At 20.1% G+C, this 15,538-nt stretch overlaps 1 protein-coding gene across 1 annotated transcript; it reads left to right on the top strand.

Moving 5' to 3' along the window:
• Positions 1-5,636: 5,636 nt before the first annotated feature.
• On the top strand, positions 5,637-11,026 carry LOC105361684 (cleft lip and palate transmembrane protein 1-like protein; the record flags this gene model as incomplete). The annotated part of the gene is made up of 8 exons (XM_011498936.1): positions 5,637-5,945; positions 6,036-6,150; positions 6,245-6,471; positions 6,566-6,851; positions 7,035-7,223; positions 10,211-10,419; positions 10,498-10,749; positions 10,942-11,026. Coding segments are annotated over exons 1-8 (1,617 nt in total), but the record flags the coding sequence as incomplete, so codon positions are not given.
• Positions 11,027-15,538: the final 4,512 nt, after the last annotated feature.

The following is a 15,538-nucleotide window of genomic DNA, read 5'->3' on the forward strand; positions in this document are numbered from 1 at the left end:
ACTTAATCATTGATAAAATATTTTTTACATAAAATAAAAGTATAATTCTATGTTTCTTCATAGACATTTTTCTGTATTCAAATTTTTTGAAACATTATATCACTCAATTACTTTAATTATATTTACAAAAAATCAAGATTTATTGCAATTAATTTACCATATAAAACAACCTTATAATTTTTCAATTTCTCTAATTTAATGTAAAAATTCTTTTATTTAAAATATTATTAATACAAAATTTTTAAAACTTACATAAACTTATAACTTTAAATTTTGTTCAACAAAATATAAAAAACAATATGAACACACTTTATGACTATAACCAAATAAAACAAATTAAAAAGTTAAAAAAAAATTATCATTCGATTTTATACCATTATTTTTTAGACTCATAATTATTATTTTAATTCCTATAGGTTATTGATTAATCTAAACAAGAAGAATTAAATTAAAATGTTTTATTATAGCCTTTTAATTTTATATTTATTTATAAATGATACAAAAAATAGATTGTATTTTATTAATATAATTGATAATTATTTATAAAAACTAATCTTCAAATCCACAATTTAATTAATAGTACTTACTAGGTTAATACGTAGTAAGTGAATAAATTTGTATTCTAATATAATTTTAACATAATATTTATTACTGAGTTTTATATATAAATTAATTTTTTAGAAATACTTCATTCGTGATTAATTTTAATATTGCTTACTAAATATTAATCATTATTATATTTATAAATATAATTATATAGGTATTAATGTAAATAAATTAATTTTAAAATTTCAACAAATCTAAACTATGAAATCTTTTATTTTTCAAATTTTCAAATCTTTTCTTTAATTACAATCAAATAAATAAGATTATTTTTTAAGAATTGTATATATTTATTCAAACTTGCAGTTTTTTCATTATAACGTTACAAAATACTAATTTTATGATATTGATTAATGCTAGTAGTATGGTATATTTTATTATTATCATAATTTAAAAATAATTATTAATATGACATTTTGATTTTTCTTATTCATTTATATAAAATGTATTTATTTTATTTTTATAAACATATTGCCTAAAAAATAAACTATACTTATAAAAAAAAAATTGAATGTAAATACATTTCATATTTTCTAGCGTTTAATAAATTATGGACATACCATAAAAATTAATCAAAGAATTATAAATGAATAAAATTCCTTTAAGCATAGATAATTAAATACTTGCTAACGTACAATCAGGAAAAACCAATGTTATAAAAGTACGGTATACGAGCATAAATATTTTCTATTTTCTAAGTTACGATTACCGTCAACTGGATTTTCCAGATACTAATATAATCGTAGTAAAGGTCAAGTTAATTTTAAAACGAAGCAACTTAATATATATATATATATATTCTTATATTTTTATACACATTAATTATAGAATTCTAAAATTTAGTAAAATATAAAATACAATATGAAATGTCATTTGAATGGTATAATAATTAATAATATTATCCATTTTGAAAATACTTATAAAATAAAAATTCATGGTTTACGTAAGCAAACACTAAAAATTTGATTTAGAAATACAAAAGTTGAATTGAAAATATTTTCTTCCAATCTAAATAAAAATCAAGATAAAGCATATATTTATAATTTATTATAAGTATATTTAATTTTGCACTTATATGAAACTATTCAACTAATTAATAACTATTATATTTGAATACAGAATTTAATAAACTGATATCAACAGAATATAAATCTTCATTTCAATTTTAATATTACTAAGTTCAAGACAATATCGGATACATATTACAATTTTTATGTATCTATATTTATTTATTGTCTTTGAACTGAAATTAAATTAAATAAAATTTTGATTCTTTTAATGTTTAAAATAAAAACAACGATATAATTTAACTTGGCATACTGCAAATAATAGATAAAAATTAAATTATGTAAATATTTAAATTATATAAATTAATAAAGAAAACTTAGTTTTATGAAATTAAGAAAATTACGTTAAATAATAAAAAACGTTAAATATTTAATTCTAAATAGATTGAAATTAGTATTTTATATTTATATATGTAATAGCCTACAAATCTAAAAAAGTAAACGATCATGTATAAAAAGAAACTATTATTTGAAATATTTATTTACGAAAACTACTTATCATGTATTAAAAAATGTATTAAATAAATGTATTAAAATAAGATATAACTATAGACATAATTATTAGAAAATGAAATATAAATTACAATTTATTGAAAATGACCTATATATATATATATATATATATATATTAGAATATTATATCATAATAATAAATATCACACTATAATAATGTATATATTATTATACATATTAAATATATTACAATACAAATATATTACACACAATAATAATAAATATCACACTACTAGTGTGAAAATTTAAAATTTTATACTTTTATACACATATTTATAAAAGATATAAAAATATAAAAAATATAAAAAATTTTAAAAATACTATACTATATCAGTGGAAATTTATTATTGTAAATATTCGATAATAAAAATACGGTAGGTATATACAAAAAATCATTTTATATGAACAAATATTTTTTATAAATATAAATTTCCAATTTCTTTTCGGATAAATTAATAAATACATTATATTTTATACGTTATTTAGTAAATATTTATTCTAGAGATTAATATTATACTGAGACAAGCATTATTAACTAAACCTTTATATTATATATTGTACGTAAGTTTTCTTTTAAAAATAGCCACTAAATTAATACATAAATCATTACTATTTAGTAACTTTTAATTATTGATCTGTGATGATCTTAATATTCCTGTCTAATTCATCAATACATAATGAAGCTGTACATTTGAATTCAATATCCTATCTATACTCTGTTTATTCTTATAATAATTATGTAATATAATTATGAAGATATGTACGCTATCACAGATACCTACTATATGGTATAAAATAAATTTTAATTAAAAAGTTCGGAAATATTCGTTAATAAATGATAACTAAAAATTTATTTTTAATTTAATGCATTGATTTTTATAAGTTAAACAATGTGGCAATTGTGCGTGTTTATAGAATTTTATATCTTTCAATAATTATAGAATATTAAATTACATAAAATTAGCATAAAATATCATTATAAGGTATCATTACAAGTCTCAATTAATAAATATTTCATTTTTTTCTGAATTTTAAAAATTCCAGCTTCAAATAGATTAAACGAATTTCAAATTTGGAATGAAACTTATATATAATTTATCCATAATAACAAACATGATATTTTTAATATTTATTACTAGATCTTTAAAAGATCATATATTTTCTGAGTATGACTAACATTGATCTATTATTGTTTGAATATATAATAAGAACTGTAAAAAAAAATTTATTAATAAAGTATATAAATATTACGTTTAAAATATAAATAAAAAGTTTATATATGCACTTCTTGTTAACAACTTTTTTTTAATTAATAATTACGTTCAAACTCTTCAAGTTACAAAACTTATAAATAAATTTAATTTGGCTTATGATAACAAATTTAAGGTATTATTCCTTTTGTTAGTTTTTATGGAATTTAAAACTTACGTATTAAGTATTCCAAATAAACCAATCAAGATAGATTAATAGTGCGCATGCGACAAATACGTGAAAAACGTCCACTTTAATGAATATACCATTAATTAATGGGATTTATATTGTTAGCAGCTTATAACGAAACTGATTTCAGAGAGTAGTAAATGCTAATATTTACATTTAATGATTCTATTTTTAAATTAAAATTAACAGTAATATAAAATAATATGATAAAATTATTGAAATAAATTCAATGAATTCTAAACTTATATAGTTATATCTTATAAAGTAATTATCTATATGTACGTATTTTTTCATTTATTAATTATTAATTAGCAGTCCTTTAAGCTACTGGTTCTATTTCTGTATTAAATATATTTTTATGAATCTTTGTCATTAAAAGTTATTATTAAATATTATTATTAATTATATGTTGTAAGCACAAATTGATACAAAAAATTGAAAGGTTTATGCAATCGTAAAATAAAAAAATATATTATAATAAATTAAAATATAATATTAAACGTTTCATTACTATATATCGACTCAATTAAAAAGGTAAATATTAGATAATTATTTATTTATAGAAAAGAATATTACTATTAAGGCATCTAAAGTGACAAATATATTATTTATAAATAATAATTAGAAGATTATATTAATAAAGATTTTATTAAATTCTTTTAGTCAATAGTTACAGTATAATTCTAATTTCTTATTATAATTAAAAAAATTTGTTAATAATTAAATTTTTCGATTTTAAAATATAATAGTCAAAGTTACTTTCTCGAAGTTTTAAAATTGATTTAATAATAATAATTTAATAATAATAATATTCATATTGTAATTATTAATAAACTTGTTTATAGCGTAATTAAATATAATATTAATATATTTTAAATTATAAGTATGTAAGCTTTTTAAATAAGAATTAATTTATGATATAAATAGTACACGAAGATTAGTAAAAAAAATATATTAACATATAAATAAAATTATAATTATAGTAGGTAAAATAAATAAAAAAATAAAAAAGGCAAAGTAGTTAATTGAAGTCTAGATATAGATTGCAAACGAAGCAAAATCAAATGTACACTGGAAATGTAGAAAGACACGAAGGACTAAATTTAAATCGAAAAAAACAATAAAATCATTTAAAAATTTACTTAAGTAACTTAATGCATTATATATTTTTCTTCTATTGTACAAAATATAAAAATTCTGATTCCTATAAATATCAATTTTTCATAGATTATTTATTATGAAATTTATAATAAAGAAATTACCCATAATGTGTAAAAAATACTATGTAAATAAGTAATAGAAATGTATACAATTTCGTGCAAAGGCATAAAAATCATCAATTTGTTTTTTAAATTTTAGATAAATAATAATGGATATATCATTAAATTCATTTCGATAATACTTTTTTTTCTTTTCACCTTTTTATATTGCGTGTTAACTAAACACCTATAAGAATTGGATTGTCAAAGCCTAACCTAAGTCAAGTATACATATTTCCTCCAATACTACTTCAATTACACAAAGATATAAATTTTGTATTTTATGTACTCTCTCACTTTTGTATATTCTCTCTTAACTGTTTGAGTGGATAAAATCAATTTCATATAAATCTAATAAATTTATAAAACTGTATTAAAATTGTATTAGCAATCCCTCGTTTAATTTCTTTTATCTGGTAAATTGCTGATCATACCACAGCATATCATTAACATCTATATACTCTATGCATATACATAATTCGTATCTAATAAAATTGTAATACAAAAACAAGTTTAATTTAACATATGTTTTAGCTAACAAGTCAAACAGAAATAATTATATAAACGTTTAAATAAAAATAATAAGAGAATATTATGTAATAAATAAAAGTGCATATTTGATCATATTTGCGTTTTTTAATAAAAGAAATTTATACATATCCATACATGTAAATATTTATTCATATTATAAAGAATTTTGCATTATTAATATTTTAGTTTTATTATAGTATTAAAATCTTTAGCTAATGAAATTTTATTTAAAAAATAATAAATTTTTGAGAATGATCATAACTAAATAAATAAATAATATGCAGTTGCCATCATTTAGCCTAATACTCTGTGGGGTATTTATAGCATATATCTCTTATTCAATTTACACAGTATCTTTACTCTTTACTCCACCATTATGCACAAATGAAAAGTATTGCAGTGAATCTTATTTATGTCAAAATCCAAAATTACAATTAAACTTGTTTATATCCACTATGAGTCGTCCCTTAAGAACAGAAGTTATAAAAGTCTATACAAATACAGAATTTGATTACATGCATGATCAAGACATGTACGTATATAGAATATATAAAATATAATATGATTAATAAAATATTAAATTACTTTTTATTTGTTTTAATTAATTTATTTTTAATTTTAGTCCATTAACACTAAAAATTCCTAATAAGACTAGATACAATGGTACTCTATTTTTACATGTAATCCTATCACCTAAGTCTATAAATCAAATAAAACAATTTAATCAATTAGTTAATGTAAGTTGGAAATATCAAAGTTGTTGAATAATGAGAAATAATTTTTAAATTTATATCAAAATTTTATTAATTGATAAATAAATTAATTTTCAAGGATCAAAATGCTGTTTATATTACTATTAAAATGACTGAATATGCTATTCCACAAGCAGAAACATTTAATTTATTAGGTGAAGAAAAAGATGAAAAAGATAAAGAAAAAAAGAAAGATTTAAGTCAATCCATTTCACATATAAAAAGTAGAATAACATTCATGATAATGACTGATAAAATTAAGCTTCCATTAAATAATATACCAATAGAGTTATCAAATAATCTAAGGTACATATTATTTACTTAAATAATATTAAATAATATAAAACAAATGTCTAAATCTAATTAAATCATATATTATAATTTTATTTTATATTTTTAGACTTTCCAAAGACTATAAGTTCTTGCCACTGTTAAATTATAACTTTTTGGATACAAGAAATAAAGATCTAATTAAAATTACACAAAATACCCATAGCATTAATATAACTGTCTCATATGCACCAATATCTATTGGAAAGCTTAGATTAATTTTACATGTTGAAGCTGCCATGCAGAGTTTCAAACAACTTGATTTCACTGATAAAGATATTGATGAAGTAAAAGGCATATTTGCAGATACCAATTTATATCTCTTAGCTGGAACAGTATTTATATCAGCAATGCATGTAAGCTTATATTTTAATAGTTTGTTTTTCTCATAAATATAAATTGTTTGAATTTATAAATCCCCAACAAGTTTTATAACTTAATTTAACTAATAATATTTTTTTGTAAAATATAGAAATAAACATAAAATTAAAAATTTAATGTATAAGAAAATGTATATTCATAAAAAATTCAATTTATAGCTTCTGTTTGATTTTCTTGCCTTCAAAAATGATGTAAGTTTTTGGAGAAGTAAAAATAATCTCGCTGGTCTAAGTATGCAAACTATACTTTGGCGTGCTTTTAGTCAAGCAATAATATTTCTTTATCTGATTGATGAAGGATCTTCTTTACTTGTTTTAATACCCACAGGTGTTGGCACTATGATAGAGGTAAAAGTTATAATTTACACATAATTCGTTTTAATACCAATTTTCTGAGACTATATAAAAACCTTTTATTTCTGAAAATTAATTATAAGAATGTACCTTCATGATTAAATTTTGTTAATATTATCACAGCTGAGCTGAAATAATTTCAAAGTAAAAGTTATAAGTATTTCTTAAGTAACCTTAATTTTAGAAAATATTATAAATATATATTTTTTTATTTTTGCATTCTGAGAAAAAAGTAAAAGGATGTCTAAAAATAACAAATAAATCAATTATTGAAAAAGATAGTAATATAAATGTTTATAAATGGTATTAAAATGAAGATATATATTCAGTTGACTCTAACTATTAAATTCTAAAATTTTATGAGAATATTTATTTTGTAATTTTTTTCTAGCAATGAATAAATTAAGAGATTAGCTTTCAAGATTTCTCATTACTTACATTGATTTTAATTAAATTGATTCATTCCATACTTTATATATCACGATAGTTTATACTAATGTTATCCAGAGTCCACAGAAACTCTTAATTATGAACAGACAAGAAAAAGTACTTAGTAATAGTATATTTTAAAAATTATCTTGTTATTGTATTCTATTATGACTTTAATTTTGTCCTAAGAATACGGTAAAGAGTTCATAATTTTGTGTAAACTGTTTGCTCCTGGCTTCCCAATTTACTCCTAATTGACTTGGAAACATCTGAGTATTATTATATTCCCACATTATATTCCAAAATTATGTGAATTTACTTTAAATATTCCTATAATCGGAATAATCATTTTGCATATTTTATTCGGTAGATTTTTGATAAAATGATTGTGCTTATGCCACATCATTTTTAATGCATTATTACTTTTTATAGTAGACTGTTGTAATTAGATCTCTCGTGTTAACAAGTCCTTATTCCGAATATATTTTACAATGATTAATACATTTTATATTCACCTTATAATATCGTTTCATTTTAATATATCACATTTTGTATAAAACGCAACTGCCTTTTTCACTAACGAATATATTTATTTCTCTCTATTTTTCGATTCTGATACGTGATACATTATAAAGGTGTGGTATATAACGATATTTTTTAATATTTGTTTATTAGACGTGGTATATATATTATAAAGACATTTACTTATAATTCTGTGTTACAATCACATTTAAATGTATATGATTTGAAACATAAATTTGATTATAATATCTTCTTTGTTGATGATAATAAGAGCCGATTAGCTTAAAATGTTCGTTCTCTCTCTCTCTCTCTCTTTCTCTAAACCTCTATTACTCGTGTTCTGAATTTTGACATCTTTATATATTGTAAAGGTTTTTACAAAAATGTATGATTTATTTTATTAATGTATAATTTGTTCTTTTTATTTTTCATTTTATCGTTTTATATGTCTTTATAATATTAGTATACATAATATTTGTAAGTAGACGAAAAAAATCAATTTTGCATTTCATCAACATATAATCTAGTTGGTTATATTTAAATTCTCTAATAATATTTTTAAAATGCTTCTGCCTCCAATTCATACACAGATGCAATTGGTAACGAAAGTTTCCTTTGGTACTTTTATGATAATGGTAACAATTTATCCTTTACAACATATTTTTAATAGGACTTTGTTTTAAAAAACATACACCGTTATGAATAATGAACACTAAAAATTTTCATATTAATAAATTCATACTATGTACTAATTACGATTTACTATAATATCCTAATTTCATAATGCTTAACTACAACGACCTTTGTAAAAGGATAGTCCTTTATATATAAAAAATGTCTCCACTATCATTCTATTATTTCAGTTATTAACTTATGACTAATTTATTGTTAATTTTTCGCGTAAATAAAAATAATCAATACTTGCTTAGCTGATGTTTTCTTATGTTTATTTCAAATCTTCTTGTTCAACTGATCTTTGCAATTGAAATTTGTTATTCGCTACTGAAACTCGTTAGCCATAAAAATTTCGAACAATATGGGTAGTCGAAACACTCTCTGGTATAATCTTTAGAATATTTTTTAATTTTCCTAAGGGTTATTTCATCGTTAATCTTTGGTATAATAATTTTTCATATTAGATTGAATATAACTACTATCCGATTCCATTTCTACCTAAAGTTAAACAAATTGTTATGCAATTATATAGATTAGAAGAATTTTGTTTCTGGAATTATGGTATAGTAAGTGGTTTGAGAGTGCCACATCCGTTTTTTCTATTATACTTTTCTATGGATCCTTAATCACCACTAGCTACTCCTACCCTCTGTTAAGCTTCTCAAGTTGTTTAGATTATTTTATCCATACTAGTAATATTATTCAACTCTACTATATGTACTACATTAAAAAATGCCTTGTAATAATGAATAAATTATTGAGATGCATTTCCATTTACTAGACAAAGAGATATATCCAAAATGTTTATATCCATAGTGTTATAAATCCATAGTGTTATTTAATAGAAGCCCATCCAAGTATAATACCTTAGTTCTGCGACAATTTTCACTTATCTATATACGTGGAGGAACCATGTTAACAACGTTTAAAATAATAATCATTTAGAATTCCTGTTATAAAAACACTAATGCGTAATATGGACTTGCGAGACCACTTATTACGTAAAACTCACATTTCACCTTCATTGAAAGCCGGAAAGATTTTTTTTAATATCTATTAAAACTGAATATGTTTTTATACGCATATTTACAAAAACATTGAAAATATTTACAAACTGAAATAATTGAAATGCCCAAAATAATAAACGAAAATTTTGTACTATACTACAAAGCTAGAAAAAAATTATAATTTAAAAATATTGTTAAATGTTAATATTATTAAATTAAATATAAGATTTCTCAAATTCACATAAAAATTTTAGATATAATTTATATTATTTATATTTACTATTTTAATAAAACCTATTATTTAAAGTATTAATTATATATGTGTAAATATATTAATTATTTTTAAAGTTTTGGAAAACAAAAAAAATTTTAAAAGCAGAATTTATTTGGAAAAAACGTTATTTTCCTAAAATAATATTTAATTGGAACAAATGTTCATCTGTTGAATCGATAACAAGAGAATTCGACATAGAAAGTATGCGATATCTTAGTTATTTATTATATCCTTTGGTTGTATTAGGTGCAATATATTCTCTTCTATATCTACCACACAAAAGGTAATATAAAACATATTTTATGATAATAACCGATTACTGTGAAACCTTTAAAAAATATAAATACATAAATACTTGCAGTTGGTACTCTTGGTGTATATATTCCTTAGTTAATGGTGTATATGCTTTTGGATTCCTTTTTATGTTACCACAATTATTTGTTAATTATAAACTAAAATCTGTAGCTCACTTACCCTGGAGATCATTTATGTACAAAGCCTTCAATACTTTTATTGATGATGTATTTGCATTTATTATCACAATGCCAGTAGTTCACAGAGTAGCATGTTTTAGAGATGATGCAGTTTTTCTTGTTTATCTTTATCAACGTTGGTGAGTCTTAAGATTTATATATCAACAAAAAAGCTTAATATTACAATTCATTAAAAATAAGGATATTTCGTATGTATTAGAAAAAATATTATATTAATTCAAATTACAGATATAGCTTAATTTTATGACATGTATGTACATATATTTATAATTTTAATACATCAATTAAATAAATAAAATATTTTTTTAAAGGTTATATCCAGTTGATAAAACTCGAATTGATTATTCTACCATAGATGAAAATGCTAGAATTATGAATGATATTTCAAATAAGAAGAAAAGATAATTTATTTTAAATTTCATTAATTAATAAAATTAATTAAAATAAATTCTTAAAATGCATCTAATAAGTAATTAATTAAAATTACATCAACAATTTATTAATAATTTTATGGTCCAATTCTAAAATAATTATCTAATAATTATTTATTATATTAATATGAAAATATAATGAAGAATTTGTAAAATATATTAATTTATAAAATAATTTTTTAAATAAACTTTCAATAAACAGTAATTGCAAAATTTTTTTTAATTATTTCTATAATCAAAATTTTGTAAACATATTTTACTTTAAAAAGCACAGTTTACATCAATTTATATAAAGATTGTTTATATTTTTCCAAGTGATCCATTATGTACAAATGAAATAAACTTTTATATCAGCAATATTTAAAAAATCTATTTTTACAAAAACAATTTTATACAATTGCACCTCAACTTTATACAAAAAGCTGTTACTACCGATAAGATTTTTCTTTCTTCAATAATATATTTAAAAATGATAAAAATGGTAAAAGTTAAAGCAAAATTAAAAATATAGAATATTTAATATCTTTAATCAATTAATTTACTAAAATAAATAATATTTTAAACAAAATTCTAGGAAAGTGTTTGCCACTGTCGAGACTAATTATAAATATTTGATTTTTATAAAAGTAAGAGATTGTTGATATCTTATTTTTAATTATTATTACATTTACTATAACGCGAAATTGAATATTAAAAAAATTTTTTTCTAAATTTGATTAATCTAATGAATAATGGATTTATTTACGTTTAGATAAACAATTTATGCACAAAAATAATAAATGTTGATAAAGTTACGCAATCAAATATACAATTATAGAAATAACTATAAAAAGTCTTAAGAATTATTTATTTGTTAAATACATTTTCATTATTTTTTTAAAATTACAATCATATTTAATATTACTAGGGATTATAATCTAAACATGAGACAAGATTTTTCTAGACTTATTCTTTATTTGCGAATAAAATATTTAATAAAAAAAATTAATTAAACACTATTAATTTTTTATACTGACACTACTTATAACACTTTTTCATTTAAAAAATCTCGTACTTATTTATACAAAATACGATTTAATCATTATATTTAATGAATGTAACAAAATTCAAGAAAGATTATTAAATTGTACCATTTAAAGAAAAAAATTAGACGAATTGAGAGATGTTAATTAAATATTTTAAATTCCTTAAATGAATATTGAAAATGAACTTTAAAACCTAAATTAATACAAAACAATAAAAAATTTTACTAATATATAAATTAAATTCAATGATGATATATAATTAGAAAATAATTTATTGATTATACTATAATTTAAAACGATTTATTTAAATTACTAATAAAGAAAAATGATAGAAAATATGATTTTATAAGGGCAAAATATAAGAATTGAATTTAAATATTAAATTTTAACGTTTAGATATTAGGCCATTTAAAATGATTTATTGTTTGGACGTATTTGGAGCTGACAAAAACCATTGGATTCCAATAGTAAATAGAATGTTCAAAATAGCATTTTAAACGATACTGAGAAATTAAAACACATATATACAAGGCATTCAAACTGATTTATTTGTAGTATAAATTTGAATTTATAACAATACATACTTTTTTAAGTAAAAAATCAATAAATTTCAGTACAAAATAAATAAATAAATATTAATATTATTAACGTAAAAACAAAAAATATATTCATATTACCAAGGAATATTAATAAAAAATGTCATCTATTATAATAAAAATTTGCGATTATTTCAGTTTATTACAATAAAATTTGATTTAAGAAATATATAAAATATTAGTGTGACTAAGTTTTATGTTAAGAAATATTTCTTTATTCATATTATTGTTGGAACAATTTAATATATATTACGTAAGTATTAAAATTGTAAAAGATAGCGAATTTTCCTATACAAATATATAATTCATTAATCTTTATTGCTTTATCACAAGAAAGTACTGCAATATAAAAACTAAAAAAATTATGTATTCTATGTATGCTATGTACCATTAAATGTAAATAATTTTATTACGGTTTTTTAATTAAATAATTAAATAATTTGTGATAATTGTTATTTAACTTTTTTAAACAATACAAAAATAAAAATTTTTAATACATAAAAATGATAATAGCATTTTAACTTTATACCATTTTCTAATTACTATTCAAATTATATATAATTCAGTTTCTCAGTAACCTAATATGACAAAATAATAAATTAATTTAATATAATTAATAATATGTCTACACTGTCACCCATTTTAAATGTATATATACAATAATAGAAAAAAATATATATATATATATAATGTGTTTGTTTATATGCAAATGTACAAGACAGGGTATTTTAATAAAAATATGTGAATCTGGTCACTAATAATTGTCCGTGCTACGTTGTAAGCAAATTACAAATGATCACATCTATGTTGAGTACAATGAATATTAATATATAATAATACAGCATTAGCTCGAAATTTTATTAGCTACATCAAATTGATAAATTCTTATATTAAAAAAATTTTTCCATATATACATGACATTTTTGTCATTCCATTCGTTATAATAATTATGTTTGGAAATTTGAATATTGTAATATCTTCACCTGCAGTTGTTCAATTTTATCTAAATTTAGCAATAATGTATCATAACAATACAAATATCATCAGTGAATGTATAAAAATTATTAAATTGAATTTTAATTATATTAAATAATTTGATCAATATTTTAAAATGTTTAATTATGTAAAATTCTCTTAATTATATAATTAATACAGATGAGTGATCGATGAACATAACCAATTTACTACATCAATGACTCTTGCTCGTTTTTGCTTTGCCAATGTGTCCTTATATGAGTAACAGTTTTTTGTATTTATTCATTTATTTTTTATGTGAGCATATGGTTCAATTGGATTGTTACATCTACTTCAAACATTTTGATGATGAACATATGTATAACTAAAACAAATGAATTTAATTTAAAAAAAAACTATTGTTTCAGGTTTATTTATCAGGCATAAAAACTCATATTTACATTTTTGTATTTTATAAGTGAAATCAATAATGATTAAAAGGTTGAATTTCTCAATTATTTAGAATAATAATTATTCATTTATTAACTAACGAATTAACACGCTCTGTGCTTTTATGAATGTTTTTCTCTTAATATGATAAGTTCAGATTAACAACCTGTTAAAATAATTAATATTTATATGAATAAAATTAGGAATTGAGATAGAAAAATTCTTTTATAGTATAAATTTAAAAATAATACTCATACTGTACAAGAAAATGCGTATAAAATTATTGTTTATTTTTTTCTAAAAATGTATTACTTTTGCTTGTGCAATGTATTATATATTAACGTTTTTAAACTACGTTTTATATTTATCATCTTACAATATTAAACTTGATATTATGTATCCAAGAATAAAGATTAATTATGTTTTTAAACATGCTTTCACAAAATTAGTACAAACAATCATATACTCTCATTTTAATAATTGTAAATAAAAATATTCATAAATTGGCCAATTACAAAAAACAAAAATTTGAATTGAAAAATTAATACAAAATCTACTTGTAGTACTTTACCAAATTTATTAATGACTATATTAATGAGCAATTATACTGTTAAATATATTTGAATATATTGTCAAACTAAAAAGCCTTCTCAAAAACAAGAAAAAAAGCAATATTCCTTTATAAGAATAAGAAAACAATAAATAAGTAATAATAACAATAACTAATTTATGAAATCTTTTCAAGTTATAACAAAATTATACCAGCATATTTTTAAAATACTCTTTATAAAAATTATTTATTTTTTAAAATAAAGATCTACTATCACAAAAAATTTATTATTATACTAAGATTACAATATCATTGTTCTTATAAGGATGGGCATATAGAAACTTTTACTACAACTCCAGTCCCATCAAGAATTTTGTGTTAAAAGTAGACCTTTTTAATCATATAATATGGAGAGTTACTGTTAAATGGGAGATAAAAAGAAATTGGAAATAAAAGAGAAGATCAATGACATACAGAGTTAAGATACTTCCTGGATTATATATAAATAACATTATATTTTAACCAATCTAAGTGGAACTCAATATTTAAATATTTGATATTTGATATTTGCAACTTTAACATCAGTCAAAGATAACTTAAGTCAATAAAAACTGAATATAAAGATTTAAAGGATGCAGAAATAACAAATCAAACAAATAAAAAAACTAGCGATACTGTCACATAAAATAGTATGTACCTTATAATCTCTGCCTTAATTTTCAGAAAAAAGTAATTTCAACATAGTATGTCATATATAGAGAAAAAGAGTACACCCAATTGCATTCTTTCTTAAAACTACAAGAACAGACGATAAGGGAGGAAGACTGACAAGATATATGCTTAAAAAAGTAAATATAATAAAACGACCTTGTTCATGAATAGATTCACCCTGATTGCCTAAT

This window comes from Ceratosolen solmsi, unplaced genomic scaffold (genome assembly GCF_000503995.2).
Source record: "Ceratosolen solmsi marchali unplaced genomic scaffold, CerSol_1.0 scaffold30, whole genome shotgun sequence".
NCBI lineage: Eukaryota > Metazoa > Arthropoda > Insecta > Hymenoptera > Agaonidae > Ceratosolen > Ceratosolen solmsi.